The sequence below is a fragment of the Dendrobium catenatum genome, unplaced genomic scaffold, assembly GCF_001605985.2.
Source record: "Dendrobium catenatum unplaced genomic scaffold, ASM160598v2 fragScaff_scaffold_506, whole genome shotgun sequence".
In the NCBI taxonomy this organism is placed as follows: Eukaryota; Viridiplantae; Streptophyta; class Magnoliopsida; order Asparagales; family Orchidaceae; genus Dendrobium; species Dendrobium catenatum.
In genome coordinates, this window is record NW_021318968.1 from 1,132,849 (window position 1) to 1,149,620 (window position 16,772).

A 16,772-nucleotide genomic window follows, 5' to 3' on the forward strand; every position below is an offset into this window, starting at 1 on the left:
ATAAGGAGAAGCCATCCAAAGAAATGCCATCCAATGCCAACAGAAATCCTCTAGGTAAGTAGATCTTGCCAAAAGACTCCAGCTTCCAGCCAAATAGAAACACATAGAATACCTTAAATGCAGTGAAACTTCTGTAACAAAGAATTTTTGTTTTCCCATTTGGATACTTTGGATCTAACTGCCTCATTTATATTGCAAATAATTTTTGTCACATTGTTACTCAAAGAGGAAAAACGCCGGTGGTTTCTTTCTCTCCAGATGTTATAAACAATACAGCTAATAGTAAGAAAACAGAAATCCTTCTCAGCTTTAGTGAAACTCTCCGCATTGCCAAAAAAATCAAGAGTCTGTTTCAAGTTAGGCCTAAGTAAAAAGCCATTAAGGTCAGGCAAAAAGTATTTGAGAATATAAAAAGAGATGTCACAGTCAAAATATAAGTGAGAGTGCGTTTCCAAGTTTCCAACACACAAGGAGCAATTAAGAGGCGTCTGGATGCCTCTAGAAAACAAATTATCTGCTGTTTTTAGCTTGCCGAGCACAGCCATCCAGGAGAAGCAAGCAAACTTAAGCACATGGTGTTTGTGCCAAATATGATTATACCAATCCACCTTAGGAAAAGTAGAGTAGTAATGTTCAATATAGTTTTTAAAAAGCCACTTAGCAGAACCATTCCAAAACATCTCATCTTTTTCCGAAAAAATCACATTCGAAATAGAATCTTTAACAACCGTAGGTAGAGAATGCGGTAAATGCCAATCACCATTGTAATAAAAATCCCTGATCAATAAATCGCCAAGTCCCAGGCCAGATGCCGCTGGGATCACAGTTCCATTAAGCCAAGGATCCCACACAAAAGAGAATTTAGAATATTGTGAAACAGAGAAAGAGATCATCCCTTTAATTTTGGTAGCAGTTTCAACAATGCGATGCCAGAACTTAGAGGCAGAAGTGGGTGGAGGTTTCCAAGGGGATATGAATTTAGCTTTGTACCAGCAACTTAATAGATTTTGAGAGTTGTAAAATCTGCTTATAATGGAACAGTGAACCCCAAAATAAAGAGCCTCTATGGAAGGAATACCGAGTCCACCGACAGATTTAGGAGTAGTAACTTTAGACCAAGAGATGAGATGTAGTTTCCTCTCCACCAAATTGTTGTGAAATAAGAATCTAGAGCATAGTTTATTAATAGTAGCACAACAACCCTTGGGTATTATAGAGCCTCTGATCCAGTAAGCAATGGAATTGTTAATGGTGAATTTAAGGAATTGTACTCTACCTGCAAAAGAGAGAAATTTGTTTTTCCAGCCAGCAAGTAGAGCAGAAATTTTGCTCAGCAGTGGTTGGAAGTGAGTGGATTTAAGTCTTTTTGAAGAGATAGGGAGTCCCAAATAAGTAAAGTGGGTGTTGACCTGATGAATACCAAGTACATCGCAAATCTCTTGATTAACGCTATCTAAATTGGAAAAGATGATAGCACTTTTATTGGCGTTGATATGGAGTCCAGATAAAGAGCCAAAAAGTTGAAGACATCTATTGAGCTGAATAGCATTATCTCTAGAAGATTCTCCAACCACCAAAAGGTCATCAGCATACATTAAATGATTAATGTAGATATCATTGTAATTAAAGCCTTTGAAATTGTAAGCTTCAGAATTATTGATGAGAATGTTAGATAAGCCATCCATAGCAATGCAAAAAAGCAATGGTGAAAGAGGGCAACCTTGTCGAAGACCATTAGAAGATTTAAAGAAACCCTCAAGAGAGCCGTTAAGACAAATAGAAAAGTAGACATCGGAAATGCAACCTTTAATCCAAGCAACAAAAACCTCAGGAAAACCTTTCTGGATCAGCCTGGCTATAATGAATTCTCTAGAAACCGTGTCAAAAGCTTTTTTAATGTCCAACTTAGCACAGAAATGCTTAAAAGGTCTCTTGAAATCTCTAAGAATTTCAGAAGCAAGGATGATATTATCCGTGGAGCATCTATTGGCAATGAAACCGGATTGGCTTTCATGAACAATAAAGGGAAGGACCAATTTGAGTCTATTGGCAATGATTTTAGCAATAATTTTGTATAACACATTGCAAAGAGATATGGGTCTGAAATCATTTATGTTTGAAGCATGAGAGCACTTAGGGATTAAAGCAATGGCCGTAGCTTTAACCCCACTTGGAAGAGATCCGGTCATGAAGAAATTGTTTACCGCATTAAAAACTTGCAATCCAAGAAGGTGCCAAGACTTCCTGTAAAACGCATATGTAAAGCCATCCGGACCCGGAGCGGTGTTTTCTTTGCCAATAAAAACCGCAGTTTTAACTTCATCAAAAGTTATAGGAGCCACAAGCATGTCAAGAAATTGGGATGGAACCGTATTACCAGGAGGAATTTCCAAAGGCAAAACCTGAATAGGTTGAACAAGGTTGAACAAGCCCTCAAAATGATTAACAATAGCTTGGGAGATGTCTTTAAAATTGGTAAAGTGCCCATCAGAGGTGGTCATCTCCTTAATGCTATTTTTATTTTTTCTGCTTCTAATCTTGGCGTAAAGAAAGCCAAGATCATCCTCCCCATGTGAAAGCCATGAGGCTTTTGCCCTTTGAGCAATCCAGGATGTCCATTGAGCTTGCAGAGAAGCAAGATCATCATTGATTTTCTTGAGGTTGCTGTTTATCTCCAAATTTAAGGGATGTGCTTGTATCTCAATGAGACATTGATGTTGCTTATTTTTGATCTCGAGCAGAGCATTAGAAAGAGAAGAGGAAGAGGCCCAATTCCTATGCTTGAGTGCTCTTTTAAGGCATTTCAGACTATGACAAAAAGCGGCCATAGGACTTTTGGAAGTCCTAGAAGAGAAGGCAGACCAAACATCATCCCAGAATCCGTTTTTGTTAATCCAGTAGTTTTTGAACATGAACCTGGCAGAAGAAGGCTTATCATATGAAGATTTAAAAATAAGAGGAGAGTGATCAGACCCAAGAGGGGGTTCCACAGTGTAGTAGGCATTTGGCAGAAAATCCAGAAGGGCATTATTGACCAGGACTCTATCAAGTTTGATATGAATTGGGTTGTCCACTTGTTGATTGAACCAGGTGAAGAAAAGACCCGTGGAGGAAAGGTCTTGCAACCCACAATTAAAGATCATATTATTGAGTTCACCCAGTCTACTGCTTCTGATAATGGTGCCACCCTCTTTCTCAGATTCAAAACGGCAGCAATTAAAGTCGCCCATAATCACCCAAGGCTGATCCAAATGGGGAGCAGAGTCTAAAAGAAGGTCCCAAAGACTTTTCCTTTCTTCCACAGTGTTGGCAGCATAGATCACTGAAAGGAAAATGGGTGGAAAAGATCCCACCGAGAGTACCCCATGTATGAGTTGAGGAGAAGTGAGAATTTGGTTAAAAGATAAAACCGAACAATCCCACTTGATCCAAATTCTACCAGGTGTAGAATCCAGAAAATTATTACAACTTCCTTCATTCTCAAAAAGCCGATGAGAACGCAAAAACCAAGGATCATCAACTGACGCGTTGGAAATTTTAGCTTCCAAAATACAAAGAAGCTTGAGATCGTGAGAGCTGATTAAAGACTTGCATTGACTAACTTTATCCGGGTTATTAAAACCCCTAACATTCCAACTAGCAAAGGTTGGCAAGGACATGATGATAAATTTAAGATTTGGCCTTCTTGGCCGATTTCCCTTTAGGGGGCTTTGACTTGTTGGGAGACTTACCTTTATCTGTAGAGGATCTTGTATTATGTAAAATTTTTTCCTGGCTTAAAGAAACCGAGGGGTCACCTTCAGGATTGGGGTTTGAGGCTGATTCAGCCTCAGACGTGGACTCCAAAGAGTCCACAGGGATATGATCATCCGATTGAAGTGAAGCAAATTTGTTCAAGAGAGGGATTTTAGGGGGTTGCAATAAACTGGGTGAGGCCGGTAAACCGGAAGAGGAGGACTCTTCAGTAGGAGAGTTAAGATTAGGAAGAGAGGAAAGTTTGGCTGGTGAAAGGATTGGTTTAGGCTGTAGAGGAGGCTTAGTGGAAGTAGGCGGATCAACAGGAAGTTGACCAGAAGCAGAAACAGGAGGAAGCAGGGTAATGGTGGGCGCAGGAGAGTCGGCTAAGGGATTGGAAATAACAGTAGACGGAGGCGGCTCAGCAATGCTTAAAGACTTGGGGGGAGGTAAAACAGAAGGTGATCTGTTTGGACGGGTGGGAAGAGATCTAGAGGTGCTACGGCCTCTAGATTTTGAAGGTTGGGGAGGAAGAACAGGTTGGGGATTGGGGTTTTGGGGGCAGAGGGAGAAAGGATGGATCAAGGAACCACAGCCTTCGCATTTATCCGGTTTCCAGTCGTAAAAAACTTTTAAGGTTAGATCCTCACCGTCAATATCTATAGGAATTTCATCATGTAATACAGAGTCTTTAGTGATAAGGACGCATACCCTCGCAAATGTCAGCCTGGAGCGACTGGCAGTAAGAGCATCGACAGAAATCGGAACTCCAATATAGCTCGAAATTTTGGAAATACCTGTAGGTGTCCAGAGCACAAGGGGGAAATCCACAATTTTGATCCAGATGGGAATAGGCGTAGATTCATCACGCTTGGGTTTGAACCTTGGAGACCATCTCTGCAGGATAAACGGCTTTCCCAACAGGAACCATGGCCCACCAGAAAGAACCATCTCAAGATCTTCTTCGGTTGAAAACTTCAATAGGAAAAAGCCATCAGCAAGAGAGAGAAGTTTCATAGAACCTTTTAATGTCCAGAGTCGCTGCATGGCTTTGAGGAGTCTCTCGTAGTAAGGGCGTGGGCCAAGAGAATAACCGATCAGAGCTGAGTTCCAGACAGACTTCCCTTCCGAAAGATCATCAGCTTTAAAAGAAAGCTTTTGGCTCGGGGAGAAAAAGGACACGGGAAAAGTGGCAGGTTTGAAGGAAGAAGCCGACACGTTCGCGGCGTAAGAAGGGCCTCCATTTCCAGCTAGAGAAAGCCCACCTGGAGAAGGTCCAAGCATAGAGGAAGAAGGAAGACGTGGAAAATCGGGAGAAGAAGAAGTCATCGCGGGAGGGAGAGGCCCTCCCGGGCGGAAGCGAGAAGAAAGCTCAAAGCGGCAGAAACCCTAACAGAGCGAAACCCTCGAGAGGCCCTCTGATTCCCCTTCCTTTGCAGGTTTCTTCATAAGCGATCGCATATAAATATATGATGCAAACAAATACGAACAAAAGGAAAATTCTATCTTTATGTTTTTCCGTATCATCATCGTTGGCGTTGTAAAACAGGCTTTCAAATTGAACACATATTTTGGCCACATCCTCAAGATAATTGAAAAAATAAAGGGAAATTTACATACATACCACTATATAGCTATTATTTTACCTATCTAACACATTCTTTATTAATATTACATGTATACCACTTAAATCTCTATTTCACAACATTTCTACCACTCCATCTCCATGCACGCTAACGACGTCGTCTCCATGGTTCAGCAGCTGCCTACCACTGTTGCTTGCCATCCTTGACCTTCGCAGCATGTATATGTACGGGGAGATAGCTTACCCTCCCGGCGGAGCCACTGGCCTCACGGTGCTCTCCCTCACGAAAAACTCGGTCACCAGCAGCATCCCTCCCACACTAGGCAGGTTGAGAAATCTCTCATTTCTCGATCTCTCCTGGAACATGCTCTCTGGCGATCTGCCTGCAGAGTTTACAGGCATCGAAAACGTCACTTACCTCGATCTCTCCTCTAATTTTATCACCGGAGTAGTACTGCCGGAGATCAGAGACTTGTCGAACTTGGAAACCTTGATTCTGGCTAATAATAGCTTCACTGGCTCCATCCCTTCGGAGCTAGGGAATGTCTCTTCCTTCTTTACACTTGATCTCAACTTCAATTCGCTATTCGGCGTGTTACCTAATAGCTTGAGTAATCTTAGGAAATTGCGACATCTGAAATTGATGAGTAACTTCCTCAGTGGATTTCTAAGTTCGAATATCTTCTATGGTTTGTCAGTGCATTAGTCGGTCACATTGAGCTGAAACAACTTCTCCGACGAGCTTCCAGATTCACTGTGGTCGCTCTCGAAGTTGTGATTCCTTGATATCTCCTACAATAACTTTATGAGCAGTCTGTCGGAGTTCTCCTCTACCATTAATCATATATGAAATCATTAGAGGGGAGACGGAGTGGTAGAAATGATGTGAATCAGGAATTTGAGTGGTATAAGTATAATATTAATAAATGAGGTGTTAGATATGTAAAAATGATAGGTATATAATGATATGTATGTAAATTTCCCAAAAATAAATTGATATTTTCATAAGACACTTAAAAAAAAAAATCATTTAATCCAAATATAATTTAAAGAAAGAAAATTTTAAATTTTAAGTCAAAATCATTCAAATTTATATTTCAATAAATTTATAATCAAATTAAATGTCTTGACGAGAAGAACTCGTTGACATCAAAATTGATCATTTGCGGGTCCAAATGACTTCAGATCAAACATTTGAAATATTGTTGATAATTTTAAGATATTAATTAGATGATCAAATGATCTTCGAATATTATATGTTTATAGTTAAATTGAGCGTCTCAATGAGACAATTTCAAAAAGTCCAAGATTACCTTATTCAGATATTATTAAGGTAATTAAATATAAAAAGAATAATCAATGATCAAAAGAATTAATATGAACTATGTTGTAGAGTGTACCAAATTTTGACTATATTTATAGAACATGATAGAAAATTATAGTTGTTTAACCTTCCATGCAAAAAATTAAAGAACAGAAGGAATATTCTTATTGTGTTTCCTAAATATATATGTCAATTTGTGGGTTTACGTTAGTCTTAATTTGTTAGGCTCGGTGCATTCTCTCTATGTGTCCACCTTGGTACAGATTACAAGGTTAATATGCTAAAGTTATTAAGCTTATATTGGGCATAGTATAGACAATCAGTTCAATGCATTTTCGTCGTATGTTCGTTTTAGTATAGACACCAAGGTTGCAAGTGCCATTTTTTTTTTCTCAGATCAGATTTATTACAAACATTGTATGTTGTATAGTCCCATTGATGCTCACTAGGGGTGCGAATGAGTCAAGCTAGCAGCTCGAACTTGACTCGTTAACGAGCTCAAGAGTCCAGCTTATTGAGTTTCGAGCTCGAGCTCGATCAGAATTTCGAGCGCAAGTTTGATCCAGATGAAGCTCAGTTCAATTAAACGCATGCGAAACTAGTGGACTACGGAACCCAAACCGTGAAAGGCAAACTGGTGAAGCGCGTGTGTCGAAAGCAAACTGCGAAAGCAAACTGGCGAACCACATGTGATGTTGGATCTTGGAAGGTGAAGCACATGCACGGAAGTCGAAGCGCGCACTATTGCAAAACCACAGAAATTTGGCTCACGAGTCGAGCTCGCATTAGGCATGACTTGAGCTCAACTCGACTCGTTTGCACCTCTTGTACCCATTTTAGCTTAAATAACAAAGTTGGCACACTGTTCTCTAGTTTTGCACTTGGCCTTGTATTGATGTTAGGCCCGGTGCATCACCATTCTATGTCAACTTGGCATAAAAACCAAGGTCAACATGCGTATGTTTTAATGCCAGAGCTCACATATGCTCCCATGCTTCATGTTTTTTTATAAATATCAAAATTAACATATCCAACATTTTTCTTAGTATGCCACTAAATTTAATAGCGTAAGGTCAACCTGTGTACAATCGGGCAAATTCAAGTTCAACCCGAACCCGATCCGTTGACCTGAATTGACACCCTTAGTGTCCACTGAAGCTACAACGGACTTAATTAGTTTCTAAGGAGCTGAACAAAACCAAAATCTCAAATTCGATGGCAAATCTTGAATAAAAAAGTCTACAAAATACTTGATCCCTCATGAAAAAAAGGATTCCTCCTGCATCCTCGTAAGCAAAAAGAGAAGTCGTCCATATCCCGTTGACAAATGATGGCCTACTCCACCCAAGAGCACTTTGTCAACAGTTGAACAATGAAAATAGAAGATGAGTACCTGATCGAATTCATCATATTGTTTAGGAAAATGATTCAAATCTCTCACCTTTAGCAACATCTACTAATTCAGAACTTGATTGGAAAGCCATATTTCAACTCCTTATGTATTCTTTTATTCTTTATTTATAAATGTACATAATTTTCATGACATAAATAAAAAATTTTAATGAATAATACAACCTATAAATCCAAATTATTCTGTAAGAGATATTAATAGAAGTGGTAATAATTTATTTCTCATTTGTCCATAATACTATGCTCCACTTAATATAAAAAAGCTCCTTGACTCCATTAAAAATTTTGAAACGCATACTTTCTAGAATTATCACAGTACATGTTTATTAGCTAATTTTTTTTATATTAAAAGTATTTTATCATATTGAGGAACTACACAACAATCTGCACATTTACAAATCAAGAATTAGCAAGAGATGATAAGCATCAATTATAAGTTCCACCTAGGAGTGACAAAACAGGTTGAAAAGTCCAGTTCAGTGTCCAATCTAAAATTGATCCGACCCGTATACAATCAATCCAAACCTAACACATTTAATAAATGGGTCAAAAACACCAACTCAAACTCCACCCTCTAACAACCCAAATGACATAAACCCAACCTATTAATCCGTTTTAATTAAAAACATATTTTTATAACTTATTAGCTATAAAATTTAGAATATTTGATCAAAAATAATAAGATTATACTCACATGCACAAAAATTTAGAAACAAATATATTAAATAAATCATTTTCGGGTCAAAAGTGGATTTGCAGGTCAACTCGAACCCAACCCGTTTGTTAAACTATATATATATATGTATCACAAATCAAGCATAAATATTTTCAAAACTGGGAACAGCATCAATTTACATTGGCAGAGAAACCATAAGATCTCAAACTGATATTAACAAGCAAATAAATGTAGCATATATGTACAGAAAACCTCTTTTGCTAATTTGATTGCCTGTAATGAATTAAGACAGGGAAAGCTGAAGGACTCTTAGACTGTTGCTGTTGTATATGTTTAGAAGAAGAGAAACTTTAATTGCTCATTTAACTAATTTAATTTTTAAATAGAATATCAAATAAAATTCCACCAGATCTGATGCTTGCCTGTGTGAGCTCAGTAGAGACAATGCTGCCATAGCTTACATCTCAATGTCATCCAAATCAGGCAAGGGAAAGCGAAGTATAGCTGCAATACCTGATAGTTGAGCCAGTTCTGTTCAAATTTAAAAAAAAAAAGTTAATAAGTAGAAGGCCTTAGGAGAACTTTATTTTTAAGGAAAAGAAAAAAAGACAGGAACCACTCACGCTCTCCAGAGACATGCATTGATGAGAAAATATGGACAGAGCCTCCTGAGTTCTTTACAAAGTCAACCAAATTGACATATTTCTTCCTTGCCAACACATCTGCATTTCTACAAATCAAACCGTTCAATCAGGATAGCGGCCTAAACAGAAAAGCAGCTATAGGAATAAGTGAGAAGAACGGTGGCTCAAACAGGAGGGGAAGGATAAACATGCCAATAAGATAAGAAGAAAGATCAACAAGGAAAACACAATAAATTATAATATCCTTAATAATGACGATATTTATAATAATAAATAATATAAAATCCTACAAACAAATATTTACCACATGTAATAAAATTGATATGGTAAAATAGTAACTCCAATAGCTCAAACATGGTTAAAAATATTTAAACTTGGCAAACCACCCAAATATAGTTCTTTTACACACAACTCTCCTTGGCCTATTGGTTGAGAGCTTAGGCTTCCAACTAAGAGGTTCAGGGTTCGAGTTCATGTGTATGCGTTGTGTGTGTGAGTTTGCCTTAAATGGCCTAAATGTCCCCAAAAAAAAAATATAGTTCTTTTCCGCACATGACAATGGGTCAAAATAAAACCATCAGTTTTTTAGATGTGTTTTCCATACATGAGCAACCCAATGAGCCATTGAATTGCAATTTTTTTAATGAATAACTAGTTTTACAAAAAAGGAAACTAGAATTAGGAAGAAAACTAAATTGTAAAATTCAACTTTTGCTAAATAAAGGATAGTGCTAGGAAGAAAAGACAATTAGACCAATAAGTATCTTTGATTTAAAAAGATCAAGTTCTTGATTGAATGGTTATTTGGTCTAACTACTAATTAGATGTTTAAGTATATTACTGCCTAATGTGGTAAAGAGGGGTTCCCTTATGAATCATGGTGGACCATTGATTAATTTTATTAGTGAATTATCTAACAAATTTAATGTTATTGGGACCAAGCATAGTTGTACACTAGCATTAGGCAACACGCCCCATCTGCACCTGAATATGGGGGTGGACACTGCAATAAGGGAAACAAGCTTAAAACATAGCTTAAACATAGAAGGTACAGCGGTAAACTCAGGCCATTTTCCAGTTTCCACATAACAGTTCTTAACCAAATATGGTAGATTATCATGACGCCAAAGAAAGTCAAAGAAATGAGGGACAAGTTTAATAATTAGTAACTCCATAAATTTTAAATATGAAAGTTCAATTCTATTAAATTAGCAATGATGTATGAAGATGTGTTTTAGCTTTCACAAGTGAACTTTTTCATTTATCATCTTACTTTTAAAAAGTCATTCAAATTCGGTGTAGGATTTGTTTTGCATGGCCCCAGTCAAGCCCAATCCCCACTATTGTAATTAACCAAGAGTCTGTGCCACTTGCATGAAATGTATGGGGAAACACTGTAAGGATCCCATTAAATTATTTTATCAATCGATCTTACTAATGATCGATCTCCATTTCCATTCAAGCTTGAAAATTAAGAAACCAAGAACAACTCAATCCATGCAGACAAGGTGAATAAGTTGGCATAGAAGAATTTAAAAGCAATTACTTTTAATTTTATTTTTGTACTTCTATAACATACTGTACATGATGGGACAAGTTCAATTAATATCCTTCAGTCTCCATTCTTCGACCCCAACTGGGAGTTTGAAGATTCCGTTGAAGACTACGTCGACCGCATACTATTTCATCTAACCGAGACTATCGACAAACAACGACCATCAGGATTGATAACTCATCGAACGTTCACCTGCGCCTTCTTCTCTGGCTATCTTCCCGTGGTTCAAGATTGTCGGCGTCCTAACTCTCTTGGTGGCGTCATTTAGATTGCTGAAAGTCTCTCTACGCTAAAGCCTCTCATATAGTGTGAGTGAGAAAGGAAACTCTAGGTGAAAAACTCTAAATATTAACCTGTGGATTATTATTACGGCTCATTTAATTTTATTGTAATTTTCTGATATTATTTTAAGTTGTTTCGTTCTCCCAAAATTGTGACTGCATGCCAAAGAAAACGACAATCGAGAGTTCTTAAAATTAATTTTTGTGGCTCATTAATCTTAAAGTAGCAAGCTTTACAATAATTTTATCATTTCCTTGCAATTCATGTTTGTAACACATCAATTGCGTCCTAATATTTAAATGGTTTCATACAAATTATTGATACAGAAGCAGGATATAGAATAATCTTACTTGAAAAGGCTATCTGTTATTAGAAGAGTTTGAATAGCCATTCGTTCATTTGCTACTTCAACATGTCTAGGGCCATAGCATGCACGGGCTGTGTCCTGTGCAATAAAGAATTCAAATTAATAAAAAAGCAGAAAAAAACTGAATTTGAGGACTTGTAACACAAGAAACTAAAAGTATCCATAAAAAACAAGTACATATATGTGCAAGGAGACACCCAATCCAATACCCTGCATCGCCCATCACAAAATAAAATGTACAAACGTCAGCATTTTTCCATTAGTTTGAGCCATCCCATGCAATAAAACTTAAAGTTAAGAATTTTCAAAATGGTCATTTTCCAAGCAAATGCAATTTGCTAAAACAAGTGATCCCAATGCAGTCTCATATTCTTGATGAAATTATTGAATACTCACTATTATTGGCCACTTTCAAGTTACGCGATAGAAAATACCATAGATGTTTCTTCGCGTGCAATCTCAACATTAGGTTAATCCCATGGCATAAAGATCACATCTCATGCACAATTCTAAGGCTTTCCCTGCTTTTTTTTTTTTAAATCAGAAACATTAGAATATTTCACCACTCTATGGGGCACATAAGATAGAAAAGTATGGCTTCAACTAAGGCTTCGTTTGAGACGGCTCTATCATTGCTTCTTAAAGCAGCTTTTTAGTATAAAATTTTTAATTTTTATACTAAAATGCTGCTTTAAGAAACAATAAGAAAGCCATCCCAAACGAAGCCTAAATATGATCTCCATTTTTAGGCATGGTAATTCAGTTAAGCATTAAAAATACCATAAAGTTGCACAAACCAAAAGTTTAGAAACAACTCAAATGACATGTTTGTTGAAGGCGCACTCCTAATCTTCTTCTTCATTGCATTTATTTCTACTCCTAATATTTCCGTTCAATATATTGCGCTTACTCCATAAAAGGGAAAGCATAATTTTGTACAAAAAAGTTCCTCTTACTTCCAAAAGAGGTACTTTAGTTCGCTTACATTAGCCTAATCATGCTAATCGTTATTACTAATGAAAACCTTATGTGCGGCAGTTGGTTGCCTTATTCACGCTTGAAGAAAATAGGTTAAGTTCATGATTGGCCTTTCTGCTTAGCAGGGGTGAGTTCAAACAAACCGATTAACAGGAGCCATGGATGCACAAAAGGCACAATGCTGCAGCACGTAACTAAATACCTGACTTCTCTTGAATTTTAGCACAATAGGAATATAAAAAATCCTCCACTTCTATGCCAGATTCATATTAAGATTAAAATAGAAAATATGATTGAAGTTCTGACCCATATTAGTAGATCCTAAATAAGCAAACAATAACTTACATTCAAGCTTACCTCAGCTCCAAAAATTCGCACCCCAACTCTTTAGAGAGCGTTTGTGTTCACGTCAAATTTTCAAAAGGCAGATTATATTGCAAATAAGACACTAACTAGAGATTTTGCCATCCTTTTACAATAACTTTATAATTATAGTTCCAATTTTTCCATAGACGCAAGCTCCTATGATTATTACCCCTCCCGATAATGCATTAAAATAGTCAACTAAGATAAGTCATTAGATGCTTACCATTTAGCTTATAATAGCAATAATTTGATTTTAGGATTGAGAAAATTCACTATCTTTAGATTAAAACAGATGGTAGAAGAAATGATTGTGAACTCAATTAAGATCCCATGATTCTATCATCCCACGTTGTCATAAACCCTAGTTTATTTAGTTAGCGAATATAGTTGACTCAACAGGTCTGAAGGAATCATATTAGCATCCATGTGTTGTTTCATCCTATGAGACCTTATAGATATGGCATGAATATTTGTCGAAAAGGACAATTTTAAGTTAACACTAATTAACAAAGAGATTAATTTCTTATCAAGGGCACCATTTGATTCACAACTTGAGAGAATGGAGCCATTGCAAAACATCTAGGCTCTGGACATGTCGTAATTCAATGGCATCATTTGTAACGAAGCAACCAATCCAAGGACCCCTGTCTTAACCATTATTTAATAGTGTCATTTGGTGATGAAATCACTTCGTTAAAAGACATGCTAAAACCTTAGTGACAAGATATTATTTGAGAGTGAGCATAGTGATATATTTGAAGTAACACTAACTCTTTTGAGTTGAGAACATTCTCAAATTTGTCACCCTCAACAACAGATTGTAGCAAAGGGGTGAATTTACTTTAAATTTTGGAGTGGTGGATTTAATGCTCGAAGTGTTTCTAGGTTTTTGTAAGCAATGAATCAAAATTGAACCATAAATTATTAGCTTTGGAATACGACAACATTTTGATGATAAAGATCTCCACAAATTGACATTCTCAATTAACACGGCCATCATAGAGGTTTGGATGCTTTTATTTTGTTGTTTTAACCTTGTCAAATCTTCTAACTTGCTTGCAAAGGATCATATTCACAATTTTTGCACACAACTTGAATTCATTTAGACATTCATTCCATTACAAATCCTGTGAACTCTACCCCAGTATGCAGAGTATTGGACTTGTGAATTGGAGTCGTGACGACACTATGAATATATATAGTATTGAGAGTAAGCATTAAAAAATATTTTTCTTCTGAAAGAGTTGAAAACCTTATGCAACCATGAGAGTGGAGATATGTTGCATTTTAGGCTTCCAACATGTGTTTGTCTCATGATTCAGGTATTGTCAACTCCAATTATCAAGACATAGAAGATCAAACTTGAAATGTGGGACTTACAACCTATCCAAGTTATCAAGACAAAAGAGGGCGGTCCGCTCGAGAACATGCTCATATATTGACGAATTAACTATGAAGAGATACTTTGTGAAGTTTCAAAATTATTGCATGCTGCACAAGATGGTGACATGCATATTCATATTATTTTCAGTGAACGCAACATTCTCCAATTTTAAATTTACAAGTTCAACACATTCTCAAACAAAAGTGTTTAGAATTTTACCAGAGTATATGAATTTTTCCAAAATAATTCATGCTTCTAAAGGAGAATGTAATTTAACTTAGATTTTATTTTAACTCGCACAACATTCTAATTTTTAAATTGGACATAGCGCATTGATAAGAGAACATACAAACCTTTTTACTTTATGCAAGTTTATGCATCTATTGAATGATGTGCATGCTTTTCAATGCATTTGCATAATATACATGAATTCTTTCGATGCTTTTGTGCATCGCACTTGAATGTTTCTCAGTGCATTTGCATGGCACGCTTGCATATTTATGGTGTATTTAACACACTAGCATGTTTCTGAATGCACTTGCATGCTTTCCATAATACTTGAAGGAATTTTGAAATGTTGCATCTTAGTTGGAGTCTTGGAGATCACCTAATGAAACTCATGTAAGTCCTGAAATTACCCAAATTTTGTTGTTTGCATGAAAATTGTCATTTGAGTGGATATAAATATTTCAATTTGAATTTTTAAATAACATATCTATGATACAATGATACTTCTCCACAAAGAGGTAAAAGTGTCTGACATGTATTGGACACGAAACACATTTAACACGCCTATGATACGTATCAGAGATGCCGAAGACATGTCTTATTAAAAAAATATTAAAAATTGAACATACGTGTCCAACACCTATCCTGATAACTTTATGATTTTTTTAAATATAATTTCATGTATTTCAACTTTTTTTACTTAAAAAAAAACTAAATTTTGGAGGATCACAGCTAGGATTTCACAAGAACAACATATGTCATCTCAACATCAATGTATAAGTCGACATCGTCACATCTCAGAAACCATTTAGAAAATGAAGTATGATGCTAGCATATTTCTAAACTCAAAATCACGACCCATGCCGTCTCGGCATCTTATCTTTGTCTCAACCACGATACTTCCGGATTTTCCCTTCCCCTAAACAGGATAGTGTTTCCATTTCTCCCATGGCCACACGTGGTTTCCTTCACTTCAGATGTCACCTGATTGGGCTTGACTTCAAGCAACTTCTTCAACATGTCTTCCACTACGGCGAACCTTCCATCCATCTTTTCATGGACGGATCCAAATTAGTTCTGAAAATCAGAAATTTTTCCTCAAAATTTGATTTTAGTTGACCCAATTCTCCCACCAAAACTTTCACTTTCCTCCTGACCATTCGTACCTCTTAGATCGACATGCTCTGATACCAAATTGATAGAAAATAGTCACCAAAATAGAGAAAACTATAGAATTTACAAAATCTGTAGAGAAATCACAAAGGCAAGCACTTGAAATTCAATAAGGGATGAAAAGAAACAACTCAATGCAATGAATCTTCAATTTGAGAGGAAGATTTAATCTCCAATCTCTAGCCGAAGTCTAGAGCCCAAACCAACACCAAGACCTCAAATTTCAGATTCAAATTCAAGATAAAATCTAACCCTAGAAAGAAGAAAACTACTTAAAGCAAAAGGACAAATCATTAATCTCTACACAACCCTTAATTTGAATTTTCCCTCTAGACCAATGCTTCATTAGTGACTGGGGCCCCATCCAAGCAACCCCCCCCCACCCCCCTTCCTTCTCTGAGGTTTAACAGTTAACACTTTCGACAAGTCTTATTGGGAATGAATGAACAAGCCTTAATATGCCTAGGAAACAAAATGGGGGTCCATTGGTGATGTTCGATAACCTCAATATTTTTTAACCACAAGTAGTGTCAAGCCTGGGTTTGAAAGATGGTACGCTGCACCCACACCAATCAAATTAACATGGAGCAACAATATCCATCAATGCTTAGTTATGAGAAGAATTAAAATGATTAGCATACAAATAAATGGCAATACATAAGAAGTCTTATGACAACATTGTGGGCTCCGAAAATTCGGCCTCGGCCTCCGCTCGCTTTTCTTATTCGGCGAGGGAGTTTTAACGAACTAAGTTCCGAAGTAAACCTTGGAAGGCAGATGGGTTTGTAGATAAGACACTACCCAGAGATTTCGCCCTCATTTTGTGAGGACTTTATGATCTGAGTTCTGGTTTCCTATAGGCGCAAGCCCCTATAGTTAATTACCCCTCCCGATAACAAGAGAGAACTTTCGATTAAGGCTAGTCATCAATCAGATACGTATAGAATACACGTTATCTGGCATATAGTAGCAGCAATGAATATGGATTGGAATTCGGCAGCCATGGGTTGCTTCGTCCAAGGGGAGCTTGTAGACCTGGGATGGATGTTTGTCTAAGGGGACAAA

General features: G+C 37.0%; 2 protein-coding genes across 7 annotated transcripts in view; one reads left to right on the forward strand and one right to left on the reverse strand.

The window, feature by feature from the left end:
- The first annotated feature begins 5,537 nt into the window (after window positions 1-5,537).
- On the forward strand, window positions 5,538-6,026 carry LOC110107733 (probable LRR receptor-like serine/threonine-protein kinase At2g16250). The gene has a single exon (XM_020838093.1). The coding sequence runs from the start codon at window positions 5,538-5,540 to the stop codon at window positions 6,024-6,026; it is 489 nt and encodes a 162-aa protein (XP_020693752.1).
- Window positions 6,027-7,833: 1,807 nt separating this feature from the next.
- The window catches only part of LOC110107746 (protein PELOTA 1), a 33,122-nt gene continuing 24,183 nt past the window's right edge, over window positions 7,834-16,772 (reverse strand). For 3 of the 6 annotated variants that reach the window (XM_028694601.1, XM_020838114.2, XM_020838111.2), the window contains 3 exons: window positions 11,562-11,656; window positions 9,354-9,460; window positions 8,858-9,261 (listed from right to left, as the gene is read on the reverse strand). In XM_028694601.1, coding sequence (XP_028550434.1) covers window positions 9,188-9,261; window positions 9,354-9,460; window positions 11,562-11,656 — 276 coding nt within the window. In that variant the 3' untranslated portion in view covers window positions 8,858-9,187. Of the gene's footprint in view, window positions 8,038-8,857; window positions 9,262-9,353; window positions 9,461-11,561; window positions 11,657-16,772 lie in introns of those variants that run through there. The other 3 variants (XM_020838113.2, XM_020838112.2, XM_028694600.1) reach the window with 3 other exon arrangements.

Bases quoted from the DNA above. Each gene is read 5' to 3' on its own strand.
- LOC110107733 (XM_020838093.1), top strand. From the start codon at position 5,538: ATGTATATGTACGGGGAGATAGCTTACCCTCCCGGCGGAGCCACTGGC.